The sequence below is a fragment of the Cucumis sativus genome, chromosome 4 (genome assembly GCF_000004075.3).
Source record: "Cucumis sativus cultivar 9930 chromosome 4, Cucumber_9930_V3, whole genome shotgun sequence".
Lineage (NCBI taxonomy): Eukaryota > Viridiplantae > Streptophyta > Magnoliopsida > Cucurbitales > Cucurbitaceae > Cucumis > Cucumis sativus.
This window is the reverse complement of record NC_026658.2, coordinates 1,382,131-1,395,405: the sequence shown is the minus strand read 5'-3', so window position 1 is coordinate 1,395,405 and position 13,275 is coordinate 1,382,131. Positions and strand designations below refer to the sequence as shown.

Here is a 13,275-nt window from a genome sequence, read left to right as displayed (position 1 = left end):
TATATATATTAAGAACTAAAATGGGCGCACACTGCTAAATTTTTTTATCTTTTTTAGGATTAACAAAAATATAATTTTGATACTTTGGAATTTGTTTAATTTTATTTGTGGGATGAATTCTATGTAATTTTAATAATAACATTTGTGATTTGATATTACCCATAATTCACAAATGAGATTATTACTCCCAACTACGAAGTTAATTAATTAAATTGGTAGAACAGAAATTAATGATCAAATTAAAGTACCGAAGAAGAATTAAATGGTATCCATTATTATTAGGAATAATTAAGAAATTGCAAATACAAATTAAGAGTATCATCTAATTTTAAGTGCATATGGTCGAATTCAACGAATATTCAGGTTAGCATTAACAAATAGGAATTGGTGTTCCATCCCACTCTTTCAAGCATTCGAAGATAGAGTCAATCATCTTTCCTTGACTTAAAGCGGTGAATACCTTCTCGGACTCTTCTCCGGGAGAAATTACCCTTTCGCCAGTTAGCAATCTTGTTCCCAACTCCTCTCTCACAAATTTGTATAATGGGTAAGATCTACAATCCTTGATTTGATTTTCAATTTTAGAGTTTCCATTCTCATATGCTAACCTTACGTTTTCAACCTCCTTTGGTAAGATTGCCTTCAACTCCTCTTCGCAAGCACCAATCTTTTGGAAGATTGAGGTGTTTTCGTTTGTTTCGTTATCGCTGTTTTTAAGTGCATGCTCAACAATAATTTGCCTTAGCTTTTGCATAAGTGGGTAGGTGGCACTGCATGGATCGTCAATGTATGCAAATGTGTATTCCCTGTCAACAACTTTGAGTAAATCTTTCTCACAAAATCTTGAAGGATGAAGTGCGCCATTGGAAGAGGTAGTCAACACTTTTTTTGCTACTTGGCTAACTGTGCTTTTCACCACGCTCTTCAAGTTTTCCTCCAAATGCCTCAAGTCAATTGCTTGACATAAAGCAACTAAGAATGTGGAAGACATGAGTTTAAGAATATCAATGGCTTCAGCTGTTTTCCTTGAGGAAATTAAACCAAGAGAGTTAACATCTTGGTTGTGTTGCTCGGCGCTTTGGACGTGACTTGTCACTGGATTTGCAAGATATTGAAGCTCAGAACAGTATGAAGCCATGGCAATTTCAGCACCTTTAAAGCCATAATCCAAACTTGGATTTCTACTTGCAGAAAGGTTAGAAGGCAAACCGTTATTGTAAAAATCATTGACTAATTCTGAAAATTGAGCAAACATTAGCTTTCCAATGGATGCAACGGCCAAACGAGTGTTGTCCATAGAAACTCCAATCGGTGTTCCTTGGAAGTTACCTCCATGTAGCGCCTTGTTTCTTGAAACATCAATCAAAGGGTTGTCATTGACTGAATTAATTTCTCGCTCAATTGACTTGGTGGAGAAACGAATCACTTCAATCAAGGGACCCAACCATTGAGGAGAAGTTCTAAGAGCATAACGATCTTGTTTGGGCTTTTGGAGAGGATCCATTTCATGCAATTTCTTTGCCGTTTTCATGTAGGAGCTTCCATCTAAAATGTGCTCCATGATTGCAGCTGCTTCAATTTGACCAGGGTGGTGCTTCAACTTATGGGTCAAATGATCGGTGAATTCAGGCTTTCCTTGCATCACCTCAGCAAATATTGCAGATAAAATTTCAGACAAAACAGCTAAAATATTTGCCTCAAAGAGAACAATGGAAGCCAACCCAGAACCAACGGCAGTGCCATTAACAAGAGCAAGACCTTCCTTCGGCTGCAACTCAAAGAACCCAGAATCAATACCAGCTTGTTCAAAAGCAACCTTTGCATCAAGGATTTCTCCATTAGGTCCAATAGCTTTTGAATTGTGACGACCGGTAAGCAACCCTGCAATATAAGACAAAGGAACCAAATCTCCAGAAGCAGTAATTGTTCCTCTAAGTGGCAAACATGGAGTGACGTTGTGGTTCAAGAGATTAGTAATGGCTTCCAAAATCTCGAATCGAATGCCAGAATACCCTTGAAGAAGAGTGTTGATTCTCACCAACATGGCTGCTCGTGTTGCGGAGTGAGGCAAAGTGTGATTCGATTCACTTCCATTTCCAAAGATGCCAGCATTCAAAAACCGAATCAACTCCTTTTGAAGAGCTCCACCTTGATTGGTTCTTCTATGGGAAGTGGCACCAAACCCAGTGGTGACACCATAGCTATCAGTACCTTTACCCATACTCTCCATCACCCAATCGCTGCTAGCTTTGACACCGGCCCTTGCAGACTCGGCCAATTCTACAAGGACATCATTATCACGAGTGGCAATGGCAGCAACCTGAGAAATGGTGAGAGTTTGTCCTCCAAGCTTAACCAAAGGCCTTCGATACTCTTCCACCATCCGCTTGACCTCATCCAGATGGCTTCCCTTCATGGAATCAGCGGCCAAACCCCAGTTGAGTGGATCCTGATGGCTGCTGCAAAAGCTTTCCATTGAACCATTTTGGTTAGCATTAACCTTTTGGGCCATTTTAATTTAAGAGTGTACTGCACAGAGAGTAAGGAATAATGAGAGAGGATAAATTTGAATTGGGTTTGAAATGGTTGCTGAGTTGATTTTGTGAGGAGAAAATGAGAAGCTTTGTGGTTAAATAGAGAAGAGGTGTGTGTTAGGTAAAGGACTTAGGAAGGATTGAGGAAAGAGAGAGGTGGGAGTTTGTTTGGTGTGGAGAAAGAAAGGTCAAAAGTAGTAATGATAAGAATAATCATAGTGCTATTTTATGTATATATATACATATGGTCATATGGTCATATGGTCAAAGTTGATCGCCAGTACTATTTTTTTGTTTGCTGGCCACCTCCCTCTCACTTTCTTTTACTCCATGTGGTTTTTTTAAATTATAGAATAGAGGAATAAAATTTCTCTCAAGATTTTTTTTTTCTGTGGCATTTGGTACGTTTGATTGATATATTGCACTCATTCTTCTTTGATTAAAATGTCTTTTATAATTGTTTTTATAGATTTAATGTTTGATAAATATTAACATCATTTTACAAAAATCTAAAACAAATTAGAGCTATGTTTGACCCATAATTAAAATGTACTTTTATTATCAGGGTGATTGAAGGCAATCAAACCCACAAAATTACTGTCCAACTTTTTAATTTGTTTTTAAAAAATTAAAATATGCACACCATTAAAATAAATCGATAATTATAAAATATAACAAAATTTTAAACTTTATCAACAATACACATTCTAACGATAATAGACATTTAATAGAAGTTTATCAAATTCTATCGATATTTATTATTAATATAGATTCTAAACTTTTATTACATATATAATTATTTTTAAGTGTTTTATTATTTGAAATAATTTTCTAAATCATCAATTATTTTTATATTTTTTCATGCAAGTAGAAGATTTAATTAGGTCAAGAAGTCATTATTCCAACCCCAAATTATTGGTAATCACTTTTATCTATAAATTTATTTGTCAGTATATTATTTCCATGTGTGATATTATTTGGTGTGAAAATTATGTTTCGTTTAGTTAAAGAATTTGTTGAAAGTCCAAACTTTAATTAATTCAACCCATTACATATTAAACTAAAATATATATCATTACTTAAAAATATATACGAGTGTGAAAGATGGGGTTGGTGAACTTTAACCCATTCATTTGCATTCCCAATTTAATTTTTGTTGTTATACTATAGTTTGATTAAAGATATATGTTGGTTGGAGATTTTTTTTATTAACCTAACCCTCAAACTGATTTCATGAAAATAATTCAATGTAACAATCTAAATATTATCCCACGCCATGCATATCCAACTATGAATAGATGATCGTAAAAAAATTATTACAAAATAGCATTTAAATCAAATGATTTTTTTTTTTATTTCTATGATTTTCAAAGAAGAAAAAATAAAAAATATAATGAGATGAAGTTATTGGAAAATGGAAACAAATTAAAACTTTAAAAGAAAATGAAATATATATAGCATAGGCCGAAAATGGATTATTGGTTTAATGTATATTCATTTTTTCCATACGTCTCTTTGGCTTTCCCCAACCTCTTCTAATTGCTACTCATTTCCTTTCATACACACACACACACACGTCCATTTCTTCATGTTCTTCATTTATATATCAAAAAAGAAGAAGAAATCCGAAGAAAGACATAAGATTATTAATGAGATCACAGATTACAGTGTAAGTACGATTAAGGATGGCCTAAATATACATGACGTTCATGAAGATATTATATTAAATGAGTGTGATCATTTTGTTCGAAACCAACTTGATGCCAAGTTATTTAGTTTGTTGGAGCCATATTTACCAAGCAAGTGATTATTGTCTTCCAATTTGATTCCAAAACAAAAAGGTTATAATCTCTTAAGAAGCGGTACATTAATCCAAGTTTGTTTAATTTTGGTTTATGTATCATCAATTAACTTCAATAATAGTTTAAGGAATATTGTTTTTAAATATAGTAAAATGAATCATAATATTGTGATGATAGATATTCATAAATGTTTAGTGTTGTCTTTCGTTACTATCTTTTTTTTATGAGTTACGTTTTTGTTATATTTATAAATATTTTTAGTAGTTTTGTTACCTTTTTCATTATTTTAGGATTTATTATTTAAAAAAATGTTAATGATAACATTTTTACTCTAAAATTTTAAAATATAATCCTATATTTTTTTTTAATGAAAATTAGTATTTTTTTATTCTATTTAAATAAAAATTAACTTTTGAAAGAATAAATTTAAAATTTGTTGGCCACATGAGAGACTAAAATTTTGAATAAATTTCCTACCGTATTATATGAAAAACTAAAATGATATGAACCTAATCTTTTTATTATTATTATTTAATACACGGTGGGGGAGTGGTTTAGCTAAAATCAGTTTTTATAAATGATTAAAACATATTTAAAAGTGATTTTAACATATTTCAAATTAATTTTAGCATCCACACAAATTCACTTTAAAAAATAAATTATTTTTGTAAACATATAAACATGCAATATAATCAAAGGTATATTTGTAAAAGTGATAGTTCAAGTAGTAATTTTTTTAAAAAAAAAATATTAAATTTATACAAAAGTGATTTTAACGATTTTAAAATTATTTATTTATATATTTAGTATTCTATTAAATCACTCACACATAAGTCATAACTTTGATACATTTTAATATATACTCTTTTTCTTTCTTCCTATTGACAACTTTGAGAAGGATTGATTATTTAGGAGACTAAAACTCTCTCCAAATTCAAGGATGTGTGCATATTAGAGTCAAATAATGGAACCATAATTCACAAATTAAATTAATACTCCCAACAACGATGTTAATTAATTAGATTGGAGTATAAATGAAATTAATGAACAAATTGAAGTACTAAAGAAGAATTAAATGGTATCAATTATTATTAAAAATAATTACGAAAATAAAAAGAAATTGCAAATACAAATTAAGGCTATCATATTTTTCAACAATCTATGGTCGAATTCAACGAATATCCATGCAAGGATTAACAAATAGGAATTGGTGTTCCATCCCACTCTTTCAAGCATTCGAAGATAGAGTCAATCATCTTTCCTTGACTTAAAGCGGTGAATACCTTCTCGCACTCTTCTCCGGGAGAAATTACCCTTTCGCCAGTTAGCAATCTTGTTCCCAACTCCTCTCTCACAAATTTGTATAATGGGTAAGATCTACAATCCTTGATTTGATTTTCAATTTTAGAGTTTCCATTCTCATATGCTAACCTTACGTTTTCAACCTCCTTTGGTAAGATTGCCTTCAACTCCTCTTCGAAAGCACCAATCTTTTGGAAGATTGAGGTGTTTTCGTTTGTTTCGTTATCGCCGTTTTTAAGTGCATGCTCAACAATAATTTGCCTTAGCTTTTGCATAAGTGGGTAGGTGGCACTGCATGGATCATCAATGTATGCAAATGTGTATTCCCTATCAACAACTTTGAGTAAATCTTTCTCACAAAATCTTGAAGGATGAAGTGCGCCATTGGAAGAGGTAGTCAACACTTTTTTTGCTACTTGGCTAACTGTGCTTTTCACCGCGCTCTTCAAGTTTTCCTCCAAATGCCTCAAGTCAATTGCTTGACATAAAGCAACTAAGAATGTGGAAGACATGAGTTTAAGAATATCGATGGCTTCAGCTGTTTTCCTTGAGGAAATTAAACCAAGAGAGTTAACATCTTGGTTGTGTTGCTCGGCGCTTTGGACGTGACTTGTGACAGGATTTGCAAGATATTGAAGCTCAGAGCAATAAGAAGCCATGGCAATTTCAGCACCTTTAAAGCCATAATCCAAGCTTGGATTTCGACTTGCAGAAAGGTTAGAAGGCAAACCGTTATTGTAAAAATCATTGACTAATTCTGAAAATTGAGCAAACATTAGCTTTCCAATGGATGCAACGGCCAAACGAGTGTTGTCCATAGAAACTCCAATCGGCGTTCCTTGGAAGTTACCTCCATGTAGCGCCTTGTTTCTTGAAACATCAATCAAAGGGTTGTCATTGACTGAATTAATTTCCCGCTCAATTGACTTGGTGGAGAAACGAATCACTTCAATCAAAGGACCCAACCATTGAGGAGAAGTTCTAAGAGCGTAACGATCTTGTTTGGGCTTTTGGAGAGGATCCATTTCATGTAATTTCTTTGCCGTTTTCATGTAGGAGCTTCCATCTAAAATGTGCTCCATGATTGCAGCTGCTTCAATTTGACCAGGGTGGTGCTTCAACTTATGGGTCAAATGATCGGTGAATTCAGGCTTTCCTTGCATCACCTCAGCAAATATTGCAGATAAAATTTCAGACAAAACAACTAAAATATTTGCCTCAAAGAGAACAATGGAAGCCAACCCAGAACCGACAGCAGTGCCATTAACAAGAGCAAGACCTTCCTTAGGCTGCAACTCAAAGAACCCAGAATCAATACCAGCTTGTTCAAAAGCAACCTTTGCATCAAGGATTTCTCCATTAGGTCCAATAGCTTTTGAATTGTGACGACCGGTAAGCAACCCTGCAATATAAGACAAAGGAACCAAATCTCCCGAAGCAGTAATTGTTCCTCTAAGTGGCAAACATGGAGTGACGTTGTGGTTCAAGAGATTAGTAATGGCTTCCAAAATCTCGAATCGAATGCCAGAATACCCTTGAAGAAGAGTGTTGATTCTCACCAACATAGCTGCTCTTGTTGCAGAGTGAGGCAAAGTGTGATTTGATTCACTTCCATTTCCAAAGATGCCAGAATTCAAAAACCGAATCAACTCCTTTTGAAGAGCTCCACCTTGATTGGTTCTTCTATGGGAAGTAGCACCAAAGCCAGTAGTAACACCATAACTATCAGTGCCTTTACCCATGCTCTCCATCACCCAATCGCTGCTAGCTTTGACACCGGCCCTTGCAGACTCGGCCAATTCTACAAGGACATCATTATCACGAGTGGCAATGGCAGCAACCTGAGAAATGGTGAGAGTTTGTCCTCCAAGCTTAACCAAAGGCCTTCGATACTCTTCCACCATCCGCTTGACCTCATCCAGATGGCTTCCCTTCATGGAATCAGCGGCCAAACCCCAGTTGAGTGGATCCTGATGGCTGCTGCACAAGCTTTCCATTGAACCATTTTGGTTAGCATTAACCTTTTGGGCCATTTTAATTTAAGAGTGTACTGCACAGAGAGTAAGGAATAATGAGAGTGGATAAATTTGAATTGGGTTTGAAATGGTTGCTGAGTTGATTTTGTGAAGAGAAAATGAGAAGCTTTGTGGTTAAATAGAGAAGAGGTGTGTGTTAGGTAGAGGACTTAGGAAGGATTGAGGAAAGAGAGAGGTGGGAGTTTGTTTGGTGTGGAAAAAGAAAGGTCAAAAGTAGTAATGATAAGAATAATCATAATCCTATTTTATGTGTATATATATATATATATATATATGGTCAAAGTTGATCGCCAGTACTATTTTTTCGTTTGCTGGCCACCTCCCTCTCACTTTCTTTTACTCCATGTGATTTTTTTTAAATTATAGAATAGAGGAATAAAGTTTCTCTCAAGTTTTTTTTCTTTTTTCTGTGGCATTTGGTACGTTTAATTGATATATTACTCATTCTTCTTTGATTAAAATGACTTTATAATTGTTTTTAAAGATTTAATGTTTGACAAATATTAACATCATTTTACAAAAATCTAAAAATAATTTGGAACTATGTTTGATCCATAATTAAAATGTACTTTTATTATTAGGGTGATTGAGGCAATCAATTACCCACAAAATTATAGTCCACCTTTTTAATTTGTTTCTTTAAAATTAAAATTTGCATCACCTATGTACTGATTTTCTTTTTTAAAAAAACAAATTAGTGATGTATATGTAATTCTAAAATCACAAATTAAATATAGTAATTCACCACCACCTTTTAATATATACAAATCGCTTTGAATAATTGTGAACCAAACATGTGAAAACCAATTTTACAATGGTATATCTATGTCAGAGATTCATAACAATGACTTAAAATAATTCTTCCAACATTTTAGAAAACAAGAAGTTGGGTAGTAAGCCAAAATATACAATAAATATATAACTTTTAAATATCATAAAATAGCTAGTATTTGATTAAAAATTATAAATATAGCAAAATAGACATTGATAGTCGCTAATAGACTTCTAGTAGGCACTTAAGTTTGTAGAAGATTAATCATGTCAAGAAGGCATTCCAACCCCAAATTGCCTTGGTAATAACTTTTATTTATAGTTTATTTGACAGTATGTTATTTCCATGTGTGATATTATTTGATGTGAAAATTATGTCTTGTTTAGTTAAAGAATTTGGAAGTCCAATATGGTGCATATATATATATATATAATTATTGTTATGTTAGTTAAATAAAAGGATGAATTAAGTATATTATAAATGTGGAGTTATGATATTGGAGCACACCTTCGTTGAACACTCACATAACTTTAATTCATCCATTTATATATCATTGCTTTCAAATATAGATATGAGAGTGTGAAAGATGGGGTTGGTGAACCTTTTGACTCATTTACTTTTGTTGTTAATATAATTTGATTAAACTTAATATGTTAGTTGGAGATTTCTTACTAACCTAACCCTAAATTTTTAGAAAATGAGAGAGTGATTCTATCTCAACTAACATATATATTATAAATATATATACGTAAGAGTCCCAAATTATTTAGTTTAAAAATAAAAATAAATGAACTTCAAGGGTGTCTACACTTTTCCTCTTTACATATAACAACAAAAAAAAAGTCATATAAAATGAAATTTGAGAAAAATTAAAAATAACTGTCAAACCGATACTATGAAAATTATTAAACGTAAGAATGACTTTAAAATGATAAAACTGTTGAAAATGTTTTAAAATATAGTAAAATGTTATTTGTCTATCCAAATTATTACATTAGTAAGTATGTTATCGATAGATATGCTAAGACAAATTTGTATATATTTGTTTTTGAAGAAAATATCAATTTATATTTTCTAAACCTTATAGGAGTTGTAGTAAAGAAAAAAAGTTAAAAGTATTATCAATTTGATGAACTAATAATTGTATTTTCGAACTTTCGTAACTATATCATTTTACCTTCTTGTTTCGTTTGAAGATAAATCTTATATATGTAAAATGATTTATATAATTATATTAATTAAATCCTTAAAGTTAATCAACCGTGTAGCCTCTAATAATCCTTTATTTTTTGTAAAATCAACATATGAAAAAAGTATACATGTGTTTGACAATTAATGCATGTGAACGGTATTCAAAGGTATTATTGTATAAAGAGAGTCTAACTCGATTGACTATGAAAATTGAGAAGTAAAGCAAGATTTAGAGAAAGGTGTGTCGCAATTAAATCAATTATAACTCGATATAAATTATCAAAATAGGTTTTAATTAATACAACTGGAGGATAGATTAATTTATACTGCTTGCCATTTTTTAATTACCTTACTGATATACATTACCAAAATATATATAATATCACTGAGGCATTATATAGTATTAAGTGCACGAAGTCTTACTAATACACTTCCATTCCATAATAATTTTGTGCAATACTCATAAATTATGTCAAAATATAATGTATATGGTGATTATTCAAAAAATAAAAGTTACATGTGGATATCAATTGTGTTTAAAATTGATTTAAAATGTGAATGAAAAACAATAGCCAATACAAAATGTAATCATATATCTTTCAATAATTTGAGAAATGCATCGTCCAACTAAACGAATAGCATAAGAATTATTATAAGCTATTAGCAAATAGGAAGGGGTGCTCCATTCCACTCCTTCAAGCATTCGAAGATCGAATCGATCATCTTTCCTTGACTTAAAGCAGTGAATACCTTCTCGCACTCTTCTCCTGGAGAAATTACCTTTTCGCCGGTTAGCAATCTTGTTCCCAACTCCTCTCTCACAAATTTGTATAATGGGTAAGACCTGCAATCCTTGATTTGATTTTCAATTTCGGAATTTCCATTCTCATATGCCAACCTTACGTTTTCTACCTCCTTTGGTAAGATTGCCTTCAACTCCTCTTCGAAAGCACCAATCTTTTGGAAGATTGAGGTGTTTTCGTTCGTTTCGCTATCACCATTTTTAAGTGCATGCTCGACAAGAATTTGCCTTAACTTCTGCATAAGAGGGTAGGTAGCACTGCATGGATCATCTATGTATGCAAAAGTGTATTCTCTGTCAACAACTTTGAGTAAATCTTTCTCACAAAATCTTGATGGATGAAGTGCGCCATTGGAAGAGGTAGTCAACACTTTTTTTGCTACTTGGCTAACTGTGCTTTTCACCACGCTCTTCAAGTTTTCCTCCAAATGCCTCAAGTCAATTGCTTGACATAAAGCAACTAAGAATGTGGAAGACATGAGTTTAAGAATATCGATGGCTTCAGCTGTTTTCCTTGAGGAAATTAAACCAAGAGAGTTAACATCTTGGTTGTGTTGCTCGGCGCTTTGGACGTGACTTGTCACGGGATTTGCAAGATATTGAAGCTCAGAGCAGTAAGAAGCCATGGCAATTTCAGCACCTTTAAAGCCATAATCCAAGCTTGGATTTCTACTTGCAGAAAGGTTAGAAGGCAAACCATTATTGTAAAAATCATTGACTAATTCTGAAAATTGAGCAAACATTAGCTTTCCAATGGATGCAACGGCCAAACGAGTGTTGTCCATAGAAACTCCAATCGGCGTTCCTTGGAAGTTACCTCCATGTAGCGCCTTGTTTCTTGAAACATCAATCAAAGGGTTGTCATTAACTGAATTAATTTCCCGCTCAATTGACTTAGTGGAGAAACGAATCACTTCAATCAAAGGACCCAACCATTGAGGAGAAGTTCTAAGAGCGTAACGATCTTGTTTGGGCTTTTGGAGAGGATCCATTTCATGCAATTTCTTTGCCGTTTTCATGTAGGAGCTTCCATCTAAAATGTGCTCCATGATTGCAGCTGCTTCAATTTGACCAGGATGGTGCTTCAACTTATGGGTCAAATGGTCGGTGAATTCGGGCTTTCCTTGCATCACCTCAGCAAATATGGCCGATAAAATTTCAGACAAAACGGCTAAAATATTTGCCTCAAAGAGAACAATGGAAGCCAATCCAGAACCGACGGCAGTGCCATTAACAAGAGCAAGACCTTCCTTAGGCTGCAATTCAAAGAACCCAGAATCAATACCAGCCTGTGTAAAAGCAGCCTTTGCATCAAGGGTTTCTCCATTCGGTCCAATAGCTTTTGAATTGTGACGACCGGTAAGCAACCCCGCAATATAAGACAAAGGAACCAAATCTCCCGAAGCAGTAATTGTTCCTCGAAGTGGCAAACATGGAGTGACGTTGTGGTTCAAGAGATTAGTAATGGCTTCCAAAATCTCGAATCGAATGCCAGAATACCCTTGAAGAAGAGTGTTGATTCTCACCAACATAGCTGCTCTTGTTGCAGAGTGAGGCAAAGTGTGATTTGATTCACTTCCATTTCCAAAGATGCCAGAATTCAAAAACCGAATCAACTCCTTTTGAAGAGCTCCACCTTGATTGGTCCTTCTATGGGAAGTAGCACCAAAGCCAGTAGTGACACCATAACTATCAGTGCCTTTACCCATGCTCTCCATCACCCAATCGCTGCTAGCTTTGACACCGGCCCTTGCAGACTCAGCCAATTCCACAAGAACATCATTATCACGAGTGGCAATGGCAGCAACCTGAGAAATGGTGAGAGTTTCTCCTCCAAGCTTCACCAGAGGCCTTCGATATTCTTCCACCATCCGTTTCACCTCATCCAAATGACTTCCCTTCATGGACTCAGCTGCCAAACCCCAGTTGAGTGGATCCTGATGGGTATTGCACAAGGTCTCCACCGAACCATTTTGGTTAGCACAAACCTTCTGAGCCATGTATAATTGTATTTGTATAAACGACAAAGATATAAGATTAGTAGAAGGAGTTGAACGAAGATAGGAGTTCAAGTATCAAATTGAATTGGTTATTTGGTGATGAGATTTGAAGAGAAATGGGGAAGATGAAGTTGTGATTAAATAGAGAGAGTTTTTGATCAGTAAGGCATTGGGTAAAGTGGGGGAGACGATGGCCTGTTAGGTAAAGGACTAAAGGAAGCGTTGAGGAAAGAGAGAGTAGGGAGGTTTGGTGTGGAAACAAAAAGGTCAAAGAATAATATATATATATAATACCAATCTTACTCTTATTCATTGGGTCAGTATTGATGTGCTTTCAATCAAGTGTTTGGTGAACTTAATCATGTGAATTTCTTTGATTCCAACTTCGTTTTTTCAAAACCGTTTTTATTTATTTTTAAGAAAAAGATACACTTACATGCAATAGTTTTAGTTTTCAAATCTCTTGTAATTTGAACACAAATATCATTGTACTACCCAACCACTATTTTAATAACTATAATAGATCCTAATATTTTGCTCTAAATATTTTTGGTTTAATTTTATATCTGAAAATAATTCAATGTATTTAGTTCTAAATTAGATTATTTTTCTTATATGTTGGTCCATAAATTAATTTAATATTTTTAGATCTAAAAGCAACTTGATTTAATACCTATTTATATTTTTATAAAATATAATTTTTGTTTTTTGAATTTGACTACGAACTCAACTACTTTATTCAAGAAAAATGAAAACCAATAATAAAAGACGAAGAGAAAAAGAATTTAAATTTCAAATGTTATCTTTTTAAACCTATTTTAATTTTAGTTTTGAAA

General features: G+C 33.5%; 3 protein-coding genes across 3 annotated transcripts; all 3 read right to left on the bottom strand.

Annotated features, from left to right (window-relative positions):
- Positions 1 to 370: 370 nt before the first annotated feature.
- On the bottom strand, positions 371 to 2,512 carry PAL (phenylalanine ammonia-lyase-like). The gene is given in 1 exon segment (NM_001308910.1): positions 371 to 2,512. A coding segment is annotated over 1 exon segment (2,142 nt).
- A 2,882-nt stretch (positions 2,513 to 5,394) lies between these two features.
- Positions 5,395 to 7,772, bottom strand: LOC116401606 (phenylalanine ammonia-lyase-like). The gene has a single exon (XM_004152107.3). The coding sequence runs from the start codon at positions 7,669 to 7,671 to the stop codon at positions 5,530 to 5,532; it is 2,142 nt and encodes a 713-aa protein (XP_004152155.3). The 5' UTR covers positions 7,672 to 7,772; the 3' UTR covers positions 5,395 to 5,529.
- Positions 7,773 to 10,073: 2,301 nt separating this feature from the next.
- On the bottom strand, positions 10,074 to 12,611 carry LOC101204574 (phenylalanine ammonia-lyase). Its single transcript, XM_031883873.1, has one exon. It carries the CDS (start codon positions 12,437 to 12,439, stop codon positions 10,298 to 10,300), a length of 2,142 nt encoding a protein of 713 aa, XP_031739733.1. The 5' UTR covers positions 12,440 to 12,611; the 3' UTR covers positions 10,074 to 10,297.
- Positions 12,612 to 13,275: the final 664 nt, after the last annotated feature.